This window comes from Aquila chrysaetos, chromosome 18 (assembly GCF_900496995.4).
Source record: "Aquila chrysaetos chrysaetos chromosome 18, bAquChr1.4, whole genome shotgun sequence".
NCBI classification, from domain to species: domain Eukaryota; kingdom Metazoa; phylum Chordata; class Aves; order Accipitriformes; family Accipitridae; genus Aquila; species Aquila chrysaetos.
This window is the reverse complement of record NC_044021.1, coordinates 1,215,779-1,237,715: the sequence shown is the minus strand read 5'-3', so window position 1 is coordinate 1,237,715 and position 21,937 is coordinate 1,215,779. Positions and strand designations below refer to the sequence as shown.

At 38.6% G+C, this 21,937-nt stretch overlaps 1 protein-coding gene across 5 annotated transcripts in view; it reads left to right on the top strand.

Annotated features, from left to right (window-relative positions):
* SEMA5A (semaphorin 5A) overlaps positions 1–21,937 on the top strand; it is a 341,199-nt gene that overhangs the window by 205,920 nt on the left and 113,342 nt on the right. For all 5 annotated transcript variants that reach the window (XM_030041900.2, XM_030041903.2, XM_030041902.2 and 2 more), the window contains 3 exons: positions 595–880; positions 4,415–4,550; positions 7,876–8,080. In XM_030041900.2, the coding sequence (XP_029897760.1) occupies positions 595–880; positions 4,415–4,550; positions 7,876–8,080 (627 nt within the window). The remainder of the gene's footprint in view (positions 1–594; positions 881–4,414; positions 4,551–7,875; positions 8,081–21,937) is intronic.

The window sequence follows — 21,937 nt, the reverse complement described above, 5'->3', positions numbered from 1 at the left end:
CTTTGATCAGTTTTTAATCATTAAAAACAAAAAAAAAGAGAAACAAAAACAACAACAACAAAAAATTACTGTAATACTATCAAAAGCTTTAAGTGAGTTAGGGCTGAAATGCAGTTATCTTACCATCAAACGCTCTTGTGTAGAGTTCTCTTTCTTTTCATTACAGCCTCTGCGCAGATTCTTAGTCACACTCGGTTACCATCTGTTATTCTGCTAATCTGGAGTAACGGCATGGTGGCAAAGCAGAAGCAGAGTTAACACAACAGATAAAGCAATTACATTGTAAGACTCCACTATGCCCATATGTGGAGAAGAAAAACTCCGTGATGCTTTTGACGGTAGAATACCGTGAGCTGGGCCAGGGCTGCCCAGCAGAGTCCCGTGCGGTCGCTGTCTGGCCATGTTCGGGTAGCGCGTAATCGTGGCTGGGCACGAGCTGGCCTGCTCACGCGTCGTGGGGCCAGCTCTCCGCAAGGATAGTAAAAGGTGTGTTTTTCTAAATCTAATGCCGGAAGATAAGTCCAACTTCCACGTTGGTATGAGTGCCTGTATCACAAGAAGGCGATAAATCATCTTTTCTTCTGTTATTTTCAGAGCCAAATTTTGTGTCATCTTATGACATTGGGAACTTCACCTACTTCTTCTTCCGGGAGAATGCGGTGGAACATGACTGTGGGAAAACAGTCTTCTCTCGTGCTGCTCGGGTGTGCAAAAATGACATTGGTGGCAAGTTCGTGCTGGAGGATACCTGGACTACCTTCATGAAAGCTCGGCTGAACTGCTCTCGCCCTGGAGAAATTCCATTTTACTATAATGAACTACAGAGCACTTTCTTCCTGCCAGAATTGGACTTGATCTATGGGATTTTTACCACTAATGTGTAAGTAAATTCCATTACATATTTTATTTTCTTGCTATTTATGACAGTAAAAACTAAAGCTTCTCAGCTGCTCTCTTCTGCATATACCAAGTAAACGTCATAAATTCAAACTACTGTTTTTCCCAATCCACTGTCCTTTTGTGAACATGTCAGTTCCAAACGCTTTCCACACGAATTGTTGAAGGCATATGAAAAAAGGAAGAATTCTTAATATTTCCTGACATCAAGGAGCCAGTTGTGTTTAAGACTATTCAGTCATCTTTTTCATACATTCTCATAAGGACATTATTTTTTATTTTCCACAGTATTGTAATACATAATTGCATTATGTGTTTATGAAATACATATTTTGTAATTGTAATGTAACATGTTCATGAATTTGACATGATGTAATTTGACCATGTGAGGAAGAGCTCACCTTACCCAAAAGAGCACAAGAGGTGCTCTTACATATTGTAAATTAGTCCTAATGTATACTCATGTCAGTTTGAGGGTCAAACCAAGCATTTAATCTAATTTTAACTGAACCTGTTGTATCAACAAGGTAAAATTAAAAAATGTACAGTTTGGTCTTAAAAATTAAAATTTGTTAAATATTAAAACATTTAGATGGACATGAAAGCTCCCTAGACTCTGGGTTTGATATCAAGAGTTGCTTACCTCTTGGGAAAAAAGAGACATTTATCTCAGAAATGTCCTTTGTTACTTTAAGCATGATAACTGGAGTTCATACGTTGCTCGGTGAGAGCAGCCTATGGGTTAGGGCTGTGCAGCCCAGCGTTGAGACCCCTGCAACACAGTTTCAGATTTTGGTTTCTGATTCTCTTACCTGCTTGCAGTGTCTTGCTGTGTAACTCAGTTTTGCCTAGAATTTTAAAAGGTACTTGGGCACCTAAACTGTAGATCAGTGCCCCTTACTACTGCTGTAAACACCTGGATACCTACCTTGTATAAATATCCGTTAACCAGTTGGAAACAGTCACAAATTAATGCCAACAAATTATGATCCCTAAGTATTTTAGACAGTGAGCATGAATTTGTGCTTAAGCTAGTTTTCATGCTTGTGGTACAGTCCTTTATTAACACATCTGGGCATCCTCCAGACTCAGGCTCGCCCCTGGTCCGGCAGCTTTTAAGAGTTCTTAAGCATGACTAGTGAGGGGCTGTTTGCAGCAGGCTGTGACGATTCCTGACTTGTGGTGTTGGATGATGAGCTTAACCCTGTTCCTGCAGTGGAGTAATGTAATGAATCTAAATGCTGGTTTTTTAAAGAGAATAGTAGAGACTTTGGGCCTACTGGGGAAAAGAAAATTTGATGCTGTTTTCATCAGTACTTTTAATGTCATTGGTCCGTTTTACTAGCTAGTTGGAATCTTAGAAAACAGGTATTTCTCAGGTGGCATGCTCATACACTGTTCAACATGATCTTTCATGAGAAGTCAAAACAGCCTTGACACACTCCTGCCACAGACAGCCTGACCAGAGGAATTCTGCTCGGGAAAATCCACAGGGCTTTGGCCACAGAAGGGGAACAATGCTCTTCTCTCAGAAGGGCTGTCCTGACAATTTGGGGATTGATGGAGTTTCCTTTGCTACAAATTCCACAGTTTCTGAGGCTGAGTAAGGATATCAGGGCTGCCATCAGCACACCCTGCCTCTTCTGAAAATAGGCTTGCTGACGTAAGACTACCTTTGCCACATGAAAGTAGACAGTATTTAAAACCTTGCCTCTGCTTCCTTCTTCCCCAGTGGCTCAGCATTCTGCCTTGTCCACCAGAGATGGACGATCCAAAGAGGAATTAATTACAACTGTTTGGGGCTGGGGGTTTTTTGATAGCTCCCTTTAAATTATATTTGTTTCTGCTATCAAATATTGTAACTAAATTTTTGGACATTGTTGCGATGTGGCAGAGCTAGGATTACTTCCCCATGCTGAATACCTGTTCACAGATATGTGCACAACCTGTCTGATCCACCTTTCAGCCCTGCAACCTCACGGTGGAGAAGCACCAGGGTTTCCCATGCGGGGGAGCGACATATGCCTTTCTGTTGGTGTGACAGCGTCAGATATTACCGAACGACATTCAGCATTCTTCAATCTCAATATCTTCAGAATTGCAATGATTTTATTGTACCCTAATGCTTCTTTTAATATACTGTGAATATACTTTAATATACTTGTGGGGAAAAAACAAGCATTTCTGTCAATAACGATTGAGTAATAGCAAAACCTGCACCCTTTATGTGTGGCTGACTATTAAGTCCACTATAGCCATTGCTTCATCATGAAGCTGATTTTGTTTCTTTCAGACTATCCAAAAATCTATAAGCAAGTGTCTAATGTCCTTTAAGGACTTCAAGAAATTCAAGAAGACATTGGTATGGTTGATAATATTAGTGAGCTGCATTTAGTGATAGTTTATATAGGCAAGGAACTATCAAGTCCAATGATAATTGATTCTGTAGAAATTGTTAGCATTAAACTTCAAGTTGTGGGGTTTCTTGGAAATGAGAGTGACAAGCATAAGAAAGCAAATTGCTATTTTGTCCTGCTATTAAATCCATATAACCTAACTCTTTTTTTCTGTTGTTGGTAGATTTGCTCCCCGGGGTTATATTTTCTTTCCATCATTTTGGAGTTTCTACAGTAGGCTTTCTTAAGTCTTGTGTAAATTACATGCTAAGTTTAAAAAAAGAAAAGAAAAAAAAAAAAAAAATGCTGTGTGGATTGTCAGCAGTTTTACCTGCAATGGAAATTTGTGCAACTGCCACCTTCATTATCTATCCCTTTATCTCAAATTGTGGAAAAGAACAGTGCAGTTTTCCATATTATGAGCTCTCATAGTCACTGGATTATGTTCTTTACACTGTGCAGAATTACTTTATTGTCACATATATCACATTTTCAAGACAAGAACAGGAAATTGTGTATTTTGCCTGGCTGCTGTTTATTTCTGTTTATTCCTCTAACAGGATATCTTGTAAAGTATGCAGTCCAAGTTGTTTTCTCTTGATGGATTTCTGGAACTTGCATTCTTATTGCTGTACAACATCTCTTGGAAGACAGGATTTTTGTGGAGGTGTCTTACCCAGGGTTCTACAGGGTCTAGAGACATACCATACATTGAAAATCCTTACTTCTGTCGTGCTGCCATTGGTTGTAGAGAAGAAATGTTAATAAGCCCTGAGAATAATCTCATCCTGAACTGTGTAACTAGGAGAAAAGTGTCCCTAATGCATGTGATTATGTGTGGAAGCACAGCCTTGTGGTATTAGAGCAGCAGCAGAAGGTAGCAAGTTCTGAGTTTCTCCCACACCAGCTGCTTGGCAAGGCTGACAAAAATTTTAAATCCAATATCTGTGCCTAAATCAGCACATCATATATCATTAACTTGAGATCTCATCTCTTGGCTGATCATATCTGCTTTGCTAATTACTTGAAGGATTGTAGAGTTACTGCCTTTTTTATTTATTTTTCAGCAAATGGACTTTTTAATGTTGTTACTTAGGTTAATGTTTACATTTCTTTTGCAGGAACAGCATAGCAGCCTCAGCAGTTTGTGTTTTCAACCTGAGTGCCATAACTCAGGCCTTTAATGGACCCTTCAAATACCAGGAAAACTCTCGCTCTGCTTGGCTTCCATATCCCAATCCTAACCCTAATTTTCAGGTACAGACGCGTGGGAGAAGGACAATAATTTACATGAGGTTTTTTCAAAGTGCTGTATGGTTCATAGTTAATAAGTCCAGTTTTGCAGTATGCTCTCTATCCTAAGGCCTTAAAAAAATTCTAAAAAAAGCAGCCTTAAGAGTTGCCCATATTTCAAATACTTAATTTTATCCTTCCACAAAATAATTTGGGTTAAAGACTTCAATCTTCTGTCAAAATGAAACACTACAGTTATCTCTCAAGGTAACATTAATTCCTGACTGAAGTATGATCAAATTGCTATCTTCTTTTACATTGTATTTGTGCTATTAGAACCTGAAAAGGGAACATTGTCTGACAGAAAAAAGAAAGGGCGTGGGGGTAAAGGAGGAGTGGTCAGGATTTTGTATATTTTCCTGTGCAAGGTGGTCAGCACTCCCCAAAGAGTCTGATTAATAGAATTTGTGATGTGGTGTGCCCCTCATTTGAACTTGTCGGCCTCAGAGTGTGTAATAATCTGCAGCTGGCTGACAGTGTAAAACTAATTAGTCCAAGGTGGGTCACTCAGTGGAACTTTCTACAAAAAGAAAAGGCTATTTCAGGTAAGCACACATGCATTGTTTTCTTCTTCTGTGTAGTCACCATTCCTACTAGGAGAATTTTAGTGAGTGAAATTCTAGCAAGGGATATGGAAGGGAAAACAGCATTAATTTAGTGATTAACAATAGCTTTTCACCAAGATACTTAAGTGTATTCACCTTTATCCACCTTTCGCCCTCCCTTAATCTCAATGCAATTTCATGAATTCAGTGCTGCCCCTGTAACAGCCTTCTCTATCTTCTTGTAAGAGTCATGAGATCTTTGCAAGCATGAAACAGAATCACCCTTTGGGGATTGTAGGTAGTTTTAATTACTTCCTGATTTATGCACACGAAGGAAAATGAGGAACTGAATTTGCTCCGAATTACTGGCCAGAGCCATGTTACCTTTCCTAAATAGTATATTTGGCATTAGCCCCACGTGACAAGACACCGTTTAAGTAAGCCATATTACAGAAGTGGGCTTTTTACATATTGTAGAAATATTTGTATTGTCAAGACAGTGATAGTAAGAAGGTCTAAGTGAGCATAAATTTTTGAAGGAGAAAGCCTGAAGAAGGGCTTGTATGTAAAAATCTTATCTTCTTTCTGACTAGGTAAGCAAGTCCCATAAAAGTTATTTACCTCTCCCTACAAACCTTGAATTAATGTGTTGATAATTACTGCGAGTGCACCCTATACAGAATGGTACATGCAAACAAAGATGACAGCCTGATGGCTGTGTACAAACGGTTTAAGTCTCTCCTGTACTACCCGTGCTCGTCTCTAAATCCCAGTCAAGACTGAGGCATTGAAGAAATTTCTTGCTTGGATAGTCTGGCTGATTTTAATGTGGCTCATACTTCATCCAATTTAGGAGAACAGTGGCAACAGGTGTATCATATCTCATTGAGCAACAGCTTTGCAGGCCAGCACTAGTGTTAAAAGCTGTAACGTGGCCTCTTACAACACAGTATTGAAGCCAATTGGCATTAACTGATCTCTAGGTATCATTAGCAATGTCGAGCTTCTGTTCTTTTGCAGGCGCTATCTTTTATTCTGTTGAACTTTCTGTTAGATTTCTGGCTCTGTAACTGCAGCAGTGATGTATACCAGAAGCTAGTGTAATGCTTAGAGCTAGGTGTAACCATTTTTTGTGATTTGACAGTGCTTTGGAGTACATACTTCACATAGATGGGATATTCATTGGCTGAGTCACTGGTTTCCTTCCCAGAAAGAAGGACTTTTCTTGTGTAGAGTCCTTATGATAAAATATCAGAAGTTCTGTTTGTGTAGTCTCAGAAGTAGATTTATCCTCAGAGTATTCACCTACTCAGCAATAACAGACGAAGTGTGTGATTTGAAGGAAGACTACTGCTATGTAGTGATAGTTGCATCAGACATTGTATTTCCAAGACTGGATTATATTAATGAAATATTTTCCAGGTTAGAATACTATTGGAGTCCCAGTTTTGAGGAACACTGTTTTTCTCCAGAGATTGTTGCTTTTCTCTTTACACAGGACAATTTCCATCGTAAGACCAAGGGCCATATGTATTCAGTGTACTATGAGTGTTCCAGCTGGAATCTTTCCTGCGTGATAGATTCAGAGAAATTCTTCTTTGGCGTAGTTTATTTTTTTCACTGGCCTGACACGCAGAGTGCTCACAGAGCAAGTAATTGTTTCCTGCCAGTTGCTTAACTGTCTTTCCTCATCATATGAAGTCTCATTATGAAATTATTTGAGTTTTTCTTAACATTTGTGGATTTGGAATGAGCATTTAATTTCAGATTGAAAACATGGCAATAATGAAAAAATAACTGGTAGGGCTTTGCACACTGTATTATTTTGTTCATGCTGTAATTCATGGCATAATTTATGACATAGTAGAATAGAACAAAAAAAGTATGACTTGGGTATGCCTTTCACATCACCGGCATACTTGATAAATGTTGTGAAGTACTGCTTTACTTCCGTGATGCAGTTGTAAGTGAGTAAACATGCGGATGGTTACATATTCACATGCACTAAGCAGCTTTCTCTTTTGTGTCCTCAGTTAGTTGAAGACTTAAACACAAAGAGCTAAAATTAACTGCCACTTATTTTGCTTTGTTCACCTGTGGTCGAAAATTGTGCATGCAATTAGTGAACGCTTTCCTGTCAGGAAAGAGTACAGTTTTCAGATATAAGATATAGTCAGTTCCAAAGCAAAAATGTCTTTGCCGTGGATAACACTTTATAGTTAGAGCTCCACACTGGCCCTTGTTGGCTAGTAAGCACAGGGTCTGAAGAAGGTGCTAGAACTGTGCATGGTGCTTTCACCTAGGATTTCTGTCAGACCCTGGCTGCAGTAGGACATGGGATTTCCTCTGGAAATTTGTTAGGTCTTCCGCACTGTGTCTGTTTAAATTCTAAAGAAAACTAGTCAGAAAATTCTGTGGTTTGTTGGATGGTAGTTTTTCTTCTTCCCGCCCTGTGAGCATAGGATATAGCAAAGTATTACTCTAGCCCACTTGTGGTGTCCGTCTGGTGCCCTTCCCTATTGTTTAGAGGTAGGGAGCCTCCATAGTACTGCCTCAGGAAAGCAGAGCTTCCTCAGTCGCTGTGTGAACAGTCTGGTCAGCACCAAAATGAGACCTGAAAGTGAAATTCCACAGTGTCACTACAAGATAGACTCTTGGGTTTTATTTTCCTGTGCTGTAAATCAGACAGTAAATCTGTTGTTATCGTTGATGCATATAGTAATGTTACTTTTCTGTGTTTACAGTGTGGCACCATGGACCAGGGTTTGTACGTAAATCTGACTGAGAGAAATCTTCAAGATGCTCAAAAATTCTTCTTAATGCATGAGGTCGTTCAACCAGTTATTCCAATTCCTTACTTCATGGAAGACAACAGCCGATTTTCCCATGTGGTTGTGGATGTTGTGCAGGGCAAGGACATGCTTTTCCATATCATCTATCTTGCCACAGGTATGAACTCTGCATTGCTGTGATACCTGCAAAAGTTTATGAGGTCTATGAGTTTTAATGTTCTGTGAATCAGTTACGAAATATGTATAGTGCCCCTTGAACAATGGCTTTTCCTCTTTGACAGCATTAACTCTACCTTCTACCTTTTCTGAGTAGATGAATTCAGCAGTTAACAATGTCTTTGTTTATTTTATACTGTGAAGTCAAATTTTGGTGTCCGTTTCCTATTCTCCTTTGAAGGTATGAAGCCTACATGCTCTTGAGGGAGTGATCAGTTGGAAATTCTACAAACAAGACTTCACAAAGTTTCTCTATCTTTTATTCTTTTTGTGTACTTCAGGGTACATTCTCACCCAAGCTAAGGTGGTTTAGGATCCTCTGAGATAGAAGTAACTTTACAAATAGCAAGTACAATTGCTGCTATTGCTATTGCTGACCTTTCTGCTCACAAATATTTTATTACCTTTCCTTTTCATCTCATTTTTAAGTCATTCATTATGCAGTTTTACACCCTGCCTTATTATTTGCCCATTTATATGTGAACTTAGCAATGAAAGAAAAATAATCCTCCACCTAAAATTGCCTTGGTTAGAAATATTGCTTTCTTGGTTCAAAATTTCAAGCTTCTTAAAAATAGCGAGGCTTTCAGAGAACTGTTTTTGCAGAACAAGGACGTCCCCAGCTGAGACTGAAATACTAGGTTGGAGTAACATGTATAGAGCCTCATGGCATAAAACTTAAAGTAGTTCTCAAATACTTAGTCCTATGCATGTTAGTAGGGGATAGCTCATCAAAGCAATGGATTGTTAATGTGCATAGTTTGTCTCCCAGCGAGTAGGCACCAAGTATGATAAATTTAGGGAAAGTATCTGTTGATCAACAAGAGAAAAAAAACCCCTAATCCTATTTATTTGATCTTGCAATCAATGAAGTAAATTTCAAAATTGTCACTGATTCAGTAGAAACTGGATCAATCCTTTAATTACTAAAATTATGATTTACTAATTAAAACTCTATAGTCTATAGCTTATAATTTATCAAGAGCCCAAGAAAAATGTGCATTGTGGTTCAATATTTGATTTAATTTTCACTTGAAAGCACGATATTCTTCAGAGAAGATTGCTTCTTTTGAGTGTGAAGAAATTTTATAGTAATTTGGTGCATTCAGGTGAGACTGTTTCTTTGCATGTTATCCTCATAGCTTTCTCATTGTGCTCCTTGACAGATAGGCAGTAATACAAAAGCTTTTAATAGGTTAAAGCTGTGCTTGGATTTGATGAATTCTAGTCAAAACAGCTTGCTGGTTGGTAAACCATAGCGTTTTAAGTGAAATCATGCCAATACTAAATGCTGTTTGTATTGTAGAGGTCTCCTGACAGAAACTGAATTACAGAAACATGTAGTGAATTGGTTTTATATGAATAGACTATCACTGCATTGTGGGATATTTACATTATAATGGCAGCCCCAAGAATTATGTCATTTGTCATAATTCTGATTGTCTTCGGTTTTTAGTTTCCCTTACTGTGTTACCTTTTATGTTTGATTCAGTAAGCGAGGATCTAAAATTTTACGTTTCATGGTTCATTAATAAATTGTGTTCAGTAATGATTCTAGGTTCTTTTTATGCGTATTTCTTGCTGCTAAAGAGATATTGCTCCTATACTCCTTATGATGTATGCTTGCCTTCCACTGTCATTCTTCTCTGTACCTCTGGTTTTGGTCATTCATGGAAATAGGATACTACCTTAGTGGGGTCTTTAGTCTGACTCCCACACGTGCTTTTATGTAATCGGGCAGTGTATGTTTTACAAGTGTAAGAAACTGTATGATTAAAAAAAAAAAACCACAGGTAGCATTATTGTGTTTTCCTGACATAGCCAATTCTGTTTCACTTCTATTTCACTGAATCACTGTGGATTTTGTTAACATTCCTTCTGCCCCGCTCCCTGCCAGTTGAGTGTAAGTACTAAGGTTTATTTTCCAAGAAATATTAATATTTTGGTAGATTGGTAGATTTTGAAATTACCATATGTTTATATATAAATACCATACCTGCAATATATAAGGATAGTTTAAAAATCCCAAGATATACCAAATTACACAGTGTAATTTACTTTAAATTCTTATGATTTGAGGAGTAAGGCAGTATTTTACCTTCTTTGGGATGCAGGTCATAATTTTAATTTCATGGTATTGGTAATGATGCAGCATCTTAGTTCTCCATAGTCCTATATTTGCTTGTGTGGAAGCTGTGGAGCAGTTAGCATTCAGTTTGCATCCTTAACTGCATGTGGTAAAAGATTACTGAGAAAACACCACTGCTTCTGTAAACAACAGAAACTAAAAGGCAGTGGCCTTAACTTTGAAAATAAACAGTAACTTTGGAAGCAGACCAAATTTAATTGTTTTTAATTCCTCCGGTGTCCAGGCTTACTCCTGCATACATTGTCATCTACCCCAGGCTCCTAAGACTATAAAGCATGTGTATGTTTGGGAGAGGTGGAAGAGTGTGGTTACAGTTACTACCAGACTGAGAAAGATTGTCATTATTGTATCTCTTCTGATTTAATTTCCTTGCATTATTAAAAGTGGTGACAAATTAAATTTGAAGTTAAAATTTTGCCACAATGCTCCACCTTCAAAAAAAAGCCAAAGGAATGATCTGGGGAACAACAGGCTAGTCTGCATTCAGTCCCTGGGAAAATCAAGGATCACACCTCCTTGGAGCTTACTTCTGTGGGCGCATGATGGAGACGGTGGTGACTGAGAACATTCAGCATGGATTTCCCAAGGATGAATCACACCTGACCAACCTGATTACTTTCTGAGGTAAAATGACAGATTTGTGCATGAGGAGAGAGCAGTAGCTCAACTTTAGCAGGACTTTCGACACTGTCTCCCACAATATTCATATATCTAAATTAGGATGTATGGTCTGTATGGGTGGACAACTGGGTGTATAAAACCTGCTTGGATGTCAGGCTCAGAGGGTAGTTGTTAATGGAAGGTATAGAAGTGGTAAGGAGCTGAGGAGGCAACAGAGTGCGCTCTGTCAAGTGTGCAGATGACACCAGACTGGAGTACCAGCAGTTACACTGGAGGACAGCACTGCCATCCAAAGGACCTAGACGTGCTGGGCTAGCAAGAACCTCATGAAATTCAACGGGTGCAAATATGAAGCCCCAAATCTGGGAAAGAGTAACTCTGTGCAATGACTGAGGCTGGGGACTGACTGTCTAGGAAAGCCCCCTGCTCAAAGGACTTGGGGTCTTTGGTAGGCAGCAAGCTGAACATGAGCCAAGAGCATGCCCTCGCTGCAAAGAAGGCCAACAGCGTCTTTGGTTGGCTGGTTCTACTGGCTCTGCAGATCCAGGGAAGAGGTTATCCCCATATACTCAACACACTTCAGACCGCATCAAGTTTTGGCCTCCCCCCAGTACAAGAAGGACGTTGATAAACTGGAGAAAATTCAGCGGAGGCCCACCTTCTGTTGGAGGCTGGAGCACCATGCCCTGAGAGGGAACCGGCCTTGTTCATCCCAGGGGAGAGAAGGCTTCGGGGGGTGCCTAGTGACAGCCTGCAAATACCTACAGGGGCTTTACATGGAGAACGGAGCCAGGCTCTTCGTAGTGGTGCATGGTGGGAAGACAGGAGACAACAGGCAGAGAGTTTCACACTGGGTATAAAGAAAAATTTTTTCACTCCGAGGACAATCAAGCAGTGGATTGGATTTCCCAGAGAGGTTGTGCAGTCTCCATCCTTGCAGGTTTTCAAGACCAGGCAGCAACCCAGTCTATATTATAGCTGGCTGTCCTTTGAGCAGAAGGTTGGACTTGACACCTCCTGATGTCCCTTCCAATCTAAATTATCCTCTGTCAATCGTATGCCAGTGCAATGTGCAGATTGGTTGGATGAAATTACATTTTTACTCAACGCTGTGATAATAGATGTCATTGTACTTTCTGCTGCCAAAAGGAAAGTGCATTCAACTCCAATGTAAATACTGGCAGTAAGCAATTTGCACCTAGAGGTGTAAAGCAGGATGGATTCAACCCATGCCATGAGAGATGTAACTTTTGTAGTTATAATTCATTACAACATTCTTACAAAAATTGTCTTTTAAAATGCACAAAGCTGATTCAGTGGAAAGGCAGGCATATAGATTGGACTGAATACAAATGAATGCTCTGCTGTCTTTGTTACTCAAAGCAAAAATCCTATTCTTTGAAGCAGATGGGCAGTAGTAAAGAGAAAATTCTCCCCCCTCCCCGCCCCATTCACTTACCTATCCACCCTGTTATTAGAATACAAATATTACAGAGGATAATAACGCTGACAGTATAAAAGAGTAATCTAATTTCATTAAACCTTAAATAGATATAATATTACCTGGGGAGAGACTGGGAGTAAGCAAACAAATGCATTAATCTGCTGTGTCAACAGTCTTCATTTCCTAAACCTTTGCCAAGCCATCATTCTGCTAGGAGATTCTGGTGTGCTGGGATTTAACAGCTACTGCTCATATCAAAAATATACTTTAGCACTTTGGAAACACATCTTAATCTTTCACTGCACTGACTTCTAACACAGAATGAAGGTTTATATGAATTCCTGAACATTTTGTGTTGCTTAGAGCTAGCACAGCGCTGCTGGTTTAGGCAGGCAGAAATCCCTGAAACAATTTTCAGTCATTCAGAAAGGAGTCAGGGAAAGCATTCACAGAAGTTCTGAACTAAAAATCATTTACAATAATAAAAGTAGAGCAAGCTAGAGAACAAGCCAATATTCTGCCAACTTTTCAAGTCTAAAAAACTTGACTTCTTCATTAGAAAAAAAATCCAAGCAAAATGGTGCTATATATGTCAGTTTTGTTTCCCTCCCTTTTGTCCCTTTCCCCTCCGCCGCCATTTTTTTCTCCTTTTTATTTCTCCCTTTCAGTTTAAATGCCTAGGTGTCCCATGGTTAAAAACTTTGCCAATATCAAAAGGTTTTCAAAGCATTTTTCAAAGCATTTTTCAGAAAACAGGATGCGTTGCAACAAGAGCAAGTATCCCTTATTTAGAGGACTGTTACAAAATGTATTGATTTATTAGAATGAATAAGAAAATTATTAGGTATGGTGTCCACTTTGAGGGTATTCTGAAAACAGTCTCTGATTGCTGTTTCTTGGAACTTCAAAAACGTAATATTTGCACTGTCTGAAAAATAACTTTAAGGCCATATTTTAAAAACTACTTGCTGGAAAAACTCCCATGTTTTCTCTGTTCTGCAGTCCCACTGTGGATCCTGAGTAGAAACGGTATATGCCCAGTGGTGGAACTTGATTATTGGGATTTAGAGTTTAGCATTGGTGAAATTGGAGTATGGCTGACTTATAAAGAGAGTATGAAATCTGAAGAAAGATTCATTGTTGGCTACATTGCATGTCTCTAAAAAGTGGGTTGTTCACTGAACCAAACCTGAATTTTTATGCCATAAAGCCAGGTTTTATCTGAGGCTTAAAGGTGACTGGAGGATGTTACAAAAGTCTTTGAACTTCCCTTTCCAAGGAGTTCTAGAAAGTGTTTTTCCTCCCTCTTAAGACCTCAAACTTACAGGTAGCAATGCAGAAAATAATGATAAAAATAATTCTGATGAAACACAAAGCAATTATTATGAAGAAGTGGAGAGGTTTCACGAAGAAATTTCAAAAGATATTTTTTGAAAATGCAGATGGATTTTTCATACATTTTCCTTTAGAAGGTTTATAGCAGGTGGTAAATCTCCACAAACGTAACATTTTTCTCATGAAGCCCCGATGCTATAGATTATTCCAAAACTAGTCCCAACCTCATGAAGAGATTTGGAAGTACGCGTGAAACTCAGTTTGAAAATGCTATCAAAGCAGTTTGTATTTCTCCTGTTTGTCTTACTAGATGGGAGTAAATTGATGCAAAGTAGAGCACGATTTGATTCCTCTGTGATTTTTGTTATGGTTCTATCTTTTTCCTTTTGTTCTTGTAATCAGTACACCACACTTTTTGCTAGGGAACAACCCAAGGTCCTAACAAGACAAAAAATTGCGTGTGCATTTTTGCTAAAAAATCTTAGATGAAATATAGTCACTTTCCTGGCAGACTACAGCTTCTGATCAAAGTGTGCAGCTTTCACAGTTTAATGTGCATGGTGTCATAGTATGTGTAGTATGTGTGAAGTTACTGACCTTAAACTTATAAGCAAAAATATATGCTTATATGCATTTCATACACGGTGAAGAAAGCAACAAAGCTTAAATTGACTGTATTTTTTCCAATTTGGTACTATTTCTGACTGTATTATCTCAAGTGTGTTGAGGTTATTGGAAGTAACCTGTAGATAATTTTTGTAGGAAGGAGCTATAAACTTTTCCTCTCAGTTTGAGAAGCACCTTTTTAGTCTAGAAACTACAACATACATACAATAATAATAATGATCAAAGTAGTTGTAATGTGAGTCACAAGTCAAGTGTGAAAGTGGTAGGTAGTCTATTTGTACGTATTAATACTTTCTAGTTCAAAACCAGAGCAATGGGGAAATCAGAATGCAGATGGATAATGGGGCATATACACTGTAGCAGGCAGTTGTCGCCTTTTAAAACCATTTATCTTCTGTTGCAACAGAAAACACAGTTGCTTTGTTTCTTATGCCTTTCCTTGATAAAGGTATAGTGTGCTTTTACACAGCTGTAAAGCACCCCTGCAACGGTTTTAAAACTGCTTCCCTGTAGCTTCTTATCCTTCTGGCCTTATGCAATGTCATTTTAAGTGGCTTGAAGCAAGGACAGTCATCAGTTACTCTGCTGTCTAAAACTGGTGCATGTTGGAAGACACCAGTCCTAACAGCAACATGGTGATCTTGAATATTATTTAAAGAAATCAAGCAGTAAACCGTAAAATTAATAACCTTATTCTCTGCTCCTTTTTCAGTGACCACTACCTCTGATAAAGGAAAACCCTAGCTGAATGAATACTTTGTTTGTATTATTAATCTTTCCAGGAACCATTTTGTTGCAAAGTTTAAAAAGAACATTTAAAAGATTGTATGGTTTTGTCTTCAAGAGTCTAATGTTCACTCTGGGATTTATGCTACTGTTACTAAGAATGCTTGCTATATATTCCTGCTAGAATATTTATGTTGTTTTCCATGTAGAATATCTTTAAAGACAAAGAAGGCTGATGTAAACCATAGCTGGTTTATTATGTAGTTTGAACACAGAAATGTTGATTTGCCGCTGCCTTGTGTATTGTGTCATCTGTACTGGGCAAAGTGGCTTTAAAATGCTACCAGATGAGAATGGTCATGTCTGAAGTCCAAGCTACATAGTTATAAATGATACTATAGGGCTCCAGAGAATTAAACCCAGAATTTAAAATGTCCAGTAGTACTGATTTCCCTTGGCTTTATCACCGTGTGTAGAGATAAATCATTCTGCCAGCTCCAGTTGGAGAGTGCTAAAGAGGTTTCTTGATAAATAGATGGCCCTAACTAGAGCTGGTTCATTGACAGCAATTTGTATGTGAGAATCGTAGCCCTTTATTTGGTTCACAAATTACCCACCACTTATATGTAGTCTTTTTTTGTCATTATAATCAACCCATAAATAGGTCATGATTTTGATTAGTTTGTTGCTGGTATTTGCTCATATAGTTTGTTTGTATCTTAGATAGCATGTTCATGAATTGCCTGCTGCAAGTAAATGGCATTTGTATTCTGTTCTCTCGTGGGACAAATTTAAGTAGAAGCCCTTTTTTTTTCTGTTCACAAATTATCATTATGTCTTTATAATTGCCTAGCTCTATTGGATAAAGACTATAAATAAATGTCCAAAGAACATACGGTGCGTGCGCTTCTGTGCTGCCACTGGAAGTCAGAATTGCTGCAAGGAGCAGGCACTGGGTGAAGAACAGCTGGCTCTGCTTCTGGGGGGGCAAGACTAATGCGCGGGCCAGGGAGGTTGTGAAGAGCTGGAGACAAAGTCTCAGCCTTCCATTGAAAAGATGCCAGCTCCTCTTTATCACAGTGATGCTGAGCTTTCAGATCCTGTTTGACTACCTTACAAACTTAGAATGGCCAAATAGCCTTCCTTCTTCCTTTCTGTTTTTTGGGGGACTATCACCTCTTCCTCCTGCAGGGAAACTAGACTTGATAACCCCTACATTCGTTTGTTATTAGATAATTCTAATGCACAGAATGTGAAGCTGCGAGTGAAAGAGGTATCTTACGTGGTACTCAGTGTTGTCCTCCTGTCTTCAAAGCTGTCACCTATTAGCATCTAAGCCTATATCCAAATCTCTTGTTTTGCCCTGGTAGCATGCAGTGCCAGTCAACAGGCTTGGTCCTAATTTTGAAAACAGCTATTGGAATTAACCTTATCTTGGGGCAAAGTTTGACCTTCGAACCAACTGTGTAACTCTTGGGTGAGTACAGTTAGTGTTCAGGACTCTTCCCGAGAGATGTGGGGAGGAAGCCTTCCCTTTGAAGGGACTTGGCTGTATCAGAACTTTTCCGACAGGATTAGGTAGCATGGCACGTTGCTGAGCATTGTGAACATCTTTAGACTATTCTGCAAGGCCTTTTACTTTTAAAAAGCCTTTCATTTAAGGTGGACATGCATAAGAGTGACTCAATGAACCCCTGCCAACCAAAGAAGAAAGTGAGATAGTTAAATCATGGGGAGAAAAAAAAGTCCAAAGCCTACATGAAACTCCTCTTTGACCCTAAAAAAAACCAAAAAAAAAGTTGGGTCACAAGCACGATGATATTATATGAACGATACTCAGTGTGAGCTGTCAGTAAAGCAATCATTAAATGGGATATTCTACTGAACTCCAGTTAGTGTTAACATTTATGAGCTGCCTCATTCTGCAGCCTTTTTCCCACTAAACCTCAATAAATCCAAATGTTTACAACTAAGCAAAGACAAGCAGTGCCCCTAGTAATCAGTGGGGGTTTTCCCCAGTAGTATTTGTGGATTTTTTTTCCCTTGTGTTTACCCAGCTCTGGTCATAGGAAGTGGCAAATCTTTTTAAGCTAAAGAATTTCTTAATAAAGATATGCCTTATTTACTTTGTTCTGTGGCTTGTAAGAGTCATCAAAATATGAAGATGTGTTATTCTAAATACGGTGGCCTTTGTGTGAAGAGTCCTGTAACCTGCAGGCAGATTCACAAAAAGATAGATTAGGTTCCACAGGCATTGTACTATATCAAGTTACTGGGTAAGAATCATAATATTTGGAGCAGAGACTCTCTTGTCTATAGATTAATTCTTCTAGTTTTTATTTGTTTTTATTTTTATTTGTTATCCCATGAATTTTAGAAACCTGGTTCTACAATGGCACACCTTCAGGAGGAATAGGCATGACCACAACCAGCATAGTGGTTCGACCACTTGCCTAGGAGATAAGAGCTGATTTTTAACTAACAAGCTGTGTGAGATTTTTATTCCCAGATGTCCCGACTCTTAGACTGTTATATAAAGAATATAATGTAATATAATTATATATATTATATACTATGGCTACTACTGCTTTAATGTCCTAAAGTAGTGAGATGAACATCTTCTGGTGAAAGGTTTTTAGGTTCATGTCTCTTATCCCACCTTTGGTTCTGTCTCGTGCGTTTACTTTCTAATTTACTTTAGATTAGAAAGAAATCAGCATCATTCTTTCCTTCTGTATTTCTGAACAAAAGCTGTGCTTTTTGCCAAAATTGCTGCTGAAGTTTTACGCATATATCCAGTACAAATCCAGCATGATATGTACTGGATTTGGCTCATCTAGGTACTAAGGCATAGGGGTATGTAGTATGCAAACTGCAAATGAGTTTGAGAAGAGGATAGTCCCTGAAACATTCTTGTCAGCCAAGTTTGTGATGCTTCTGGATCCATACAGTAGTCAGTTGTCTTTCTGACACTTCCAATGAAAATAGCCAGATATGACTCAGTTAAAAAATCAGGCAAGGCTTATTGTGGGTTATTATCTGAGAAGTAGTTTTCTCCACTTGTGCATGTAAGTGCTTCTTTGATCTGGGCACCGGAAAATTTATTCTGTGGGAAAACACTATCATATTCATAGCATGCGTTAGGTAGTACAAGGTATTTATTATTGTGGTGGCACGAAGGAAGGCAATAAAAAATAATAGGAGCAGTAAGCACTCCCTGTCTGGTCAGATCCAATTAGAGTTAATACATCTCCACTTTGGGAGACTGGCAGGGATCCAGGGCCTGTATTTGATAGTAATTTTATCCTTTGTGTACAGTGTCGCATTCTTCACTGCTACTCTGTGTCAGATAGCAAGCCTTAAATCATAAGAACCATTTCATCTTGTGATTAATATCTATGTTCATTATCTACTCTACTACTTTAGTTAGAGGTTACACATTTCTTTAGAGGTGCTCATCTCCACTCTCTGAGAAGTCCAGTCCTAGCTACTGATTAAACCTTTTAGAAGGTCTCTCCAAAATTGGAAAGTTTTCTCTTCCTGAGAAGAAGTTTCTGGAACATTAATCTAGACTTTTTTGTTTGTTTCTTTCACTGTGAATTGTCTTACCCAGTAGCAACCTTATAGTTTTATTTCTTTCTCTTTTCAGAATCCAGGATATCAAAATTACGCATTTCTTGACAGGTGTAACGTTTCCCATTCAGAACCATAAGAATTCTTGTGTCTTCTTTGCCTCAGGACTTCAAGTTTTGTGTGTATATGTGTGATTTTTAGTACAGTAAAAGCTGGATATTGCCAACAAGAGTGGCTGTAATTACAATATATTGCCAAGTGGGCATTCTCTAGAATAGGTGTTATTCACGTATAGCTCTTGATGTTGGATCTGTTTAGTTATCACGTAACTGTCCTTAGGGAGTAAAATCTTTTCATGTTTGGGAACACTCTTCTGAACTACCTGTATCTGAACTGCAGCCTAATTTGTCCTAATTATGTCTGGAAGTACAAACTAGATAGCTCACTTTAAGTACAACCTCAAGTACAGCCCTAAGCAATCCTTATATAATTGTTCCTTATGGTAATGTGTTGATTTAGAAGGAGAATTCATATTCAACGGACCAAAATGTTTGAGACTTCTGAAGACATCTGTAGGGATTCTTGGTAAAGGTAATCTCATAGCACATGCTCACAGGTTAATGTGCATATTGGCAGGTTCTGTTTGATTCAAATACAGCAACTATGATCAAAGGCAATAAATATGTACAGTTTGTTTTGGCTTTAGGTTTGATGCACCAACGTGTGCTTGATATTCTATTTCATTTTGAATCTGACATTGCTGAAGTGCATTCCTTTTCTGAGCTGGAAGAATGTGTCATTTTACATGCCAAATTACTTCAGTCTGATGCAAGGCAAAAAATGTTATACTGGCCTTGTTCGAGGATGCTGGCTTCATTTGTCATGATCCTTGTAAATATTTTTTATTACTGAATAACTTTATAGACAGAACTTGGGTAAATTAAGTAGAAATTCAAAATGATATTGTTTCTTGGTCAGATCGAGGACTTTGTGCTTGATGTTGTTATGAATCGTGCTTTGGTCTGCGTTGCCTACCTGAGATTTCCTGATACCTCCACAAGGAAGAAAAAGAGAAAGAGTGTGAGGTATTAGAGCCAAACTTGAAATTCTTGTCAGTCACCTGTTTGCAAAGTCCTGAGAAACAACTTTCTGTTCCCCAACTCATTAAAGTCTCGTCTAAAGATTTTATGCTGTAGTTTTAACCATATCCTCTCTGCTTGAACAGCATTTCTTGAACCAATGTGAGTATTCTAAAGCATTGTTATGTGTTTGAATTCTCACATTTTAATATCACTTTCTGAAGGGGATATAAATGGGGGTACTTGGTACGGGGACATGATGGAGCAGCCATGCCTTGAGCAAATCTGATACACTTCCATGGGGTTAGCTCTGCAACGAGCACAGCAACATGAGAAAGGTCAGTCTGTTGATACAGCGATCGGGACGGCAGCAACCCTCGTACGGGGTATGTAGAGCAGAAGCTTGATTCCTCTTGGACTCCAGACCTCAAAGCCATCTCTTCCCCTGCCTTGCTGAAGGCTCGATCCAGGAGAGAAGGGGCTGCAGGGGGGGCGGGAGCCCTCCCGGATCCTCTCACTGACAGGGTTTCCATCGGCACCCAGAGCGCGCAGTTCATCTGGCCGGCAGATGCGGGAGCGCAGCAGCTCACCAGCCAAGTAGGTAGAGAATTCTGCTAGAGAGATGATGCCTTGCTCCCTGCTGCAGGGACTATTAAAATATTTTTCCAATGCCTTTTTAATTAAGCGGTAAGTTCCTTGAAATTCCCTAAGGACACGGCAGGCACCTAATGCTTGCAAGGCGTAAAATCACATCAGAAAAATCACATTCATTATTTTGCTTCACTGCGGCTGAGACTTTTCTGTCTTTAGTTCAGCTGTCTCCTATACATCAAGGGAGAATAAGGTAACTGCCTGTCACAGGTTTTCAATTTGTCAGCAAATCAAGTCAGTGTGCGAGAAAACAGCATAACAAAAGTTGTTTTAAATCTTCAGTGGGGAAAGGTACCTGTTAAATATCTATGCTAAAGTATTGTTATAGTTACATAAAACAGTTTTACAAAAAGCGAAGTTTCAAGTTTTAATGTTTTTCACTTTAGAGATGGTATTACTTTTGGGAATACCAGTTTCACACATGAAGTCCAAAGAGAGAGAAAGCTGGCAATTGAACCCAGGTCTCACAAGTCTCCAAGCTGATTCACAAGAACTATTTCTTTATTAAACCTTTTATCATTGAAAACTAATTGAATGAGATTGCAAATAAAAGGTAGTTAAAAGATACCACTTCATAAAGTCTTAAAATAGCTAATGCTTTATGTCATATAAGTAAAAGTAATGTACCACAGACTGAAATGTAAATAAGTGGGTTTTTATTGACTATAGCCTGTTAAGGAACTGTAGCTGCTATAGATTTTGCATATAGGTATTCTAAAGATATATGTTACTTCTGACTAAGTTGAGTGCATGTTAACTGTTATGGATAGATTCATCTCCTCCAAATCAGACAAAATTTCATGAACTCGTATCTTATCTCTCTCAGTCACCTCTTTGGCAAGCTGAAAATCTCTTATAAGATTGAAAATAGAAGTAGTAAATAAAGGTGTGCTAATGAGCATGATTTATGAAAAATACATACATTTTGAGATTGTTGAAATTACTTTGTTTTTTTTGTCAGGCAGGAAGAAACATATGGTTTAGATCTAGGGAGGGTAAAAATTTGCCACTAGTGTATATGAGCTTCAATCTAACAAGCTGAGAAAAAGGAGTGATTTAGTTTGATTTTCTTTGTGATGGAAACAGACCTAACTGATGTGGAGGCTGAGACACGTAATTCAGCATGTTTTGTTATTTAGTATGGGTTTTTGCTTAAACTCCTAGAAAAGACCAAGAGGAAAGCGGAAAAAAGGGATTTCAGTTTTAGGAGTTAGCAGCTTCAAGTTTGTAGACATAGCCTTTCAAAAAAAGGCATGCTGCTTTGGTTTAGCTGCTAGTTGCTTTGCATTGTAGTCTCAAATAAATCTGAATTTCCCTTTAGAACTTGCATTCTCTGTTTGAAAGATTTTTGAATGAGTCTGACTGGAGCTGAATTTAAATTCCAGTTCAAGGCATGAAACGGCCACTGAGGGATGGTACACAAATTGCACTATTTCCTAAAATATAATACCTTTTTGATTCATAGGAAACCCTGCTAGTGGAAACCTTAATTGTACCAATTTATAATCTGTTCTACTTTAAGGAGCAGTAGATATTTTCTGTATTAAAGCAGGTATTTGACTCTTTGCATGGCAGTTTCTGGAAGAAGCCTTT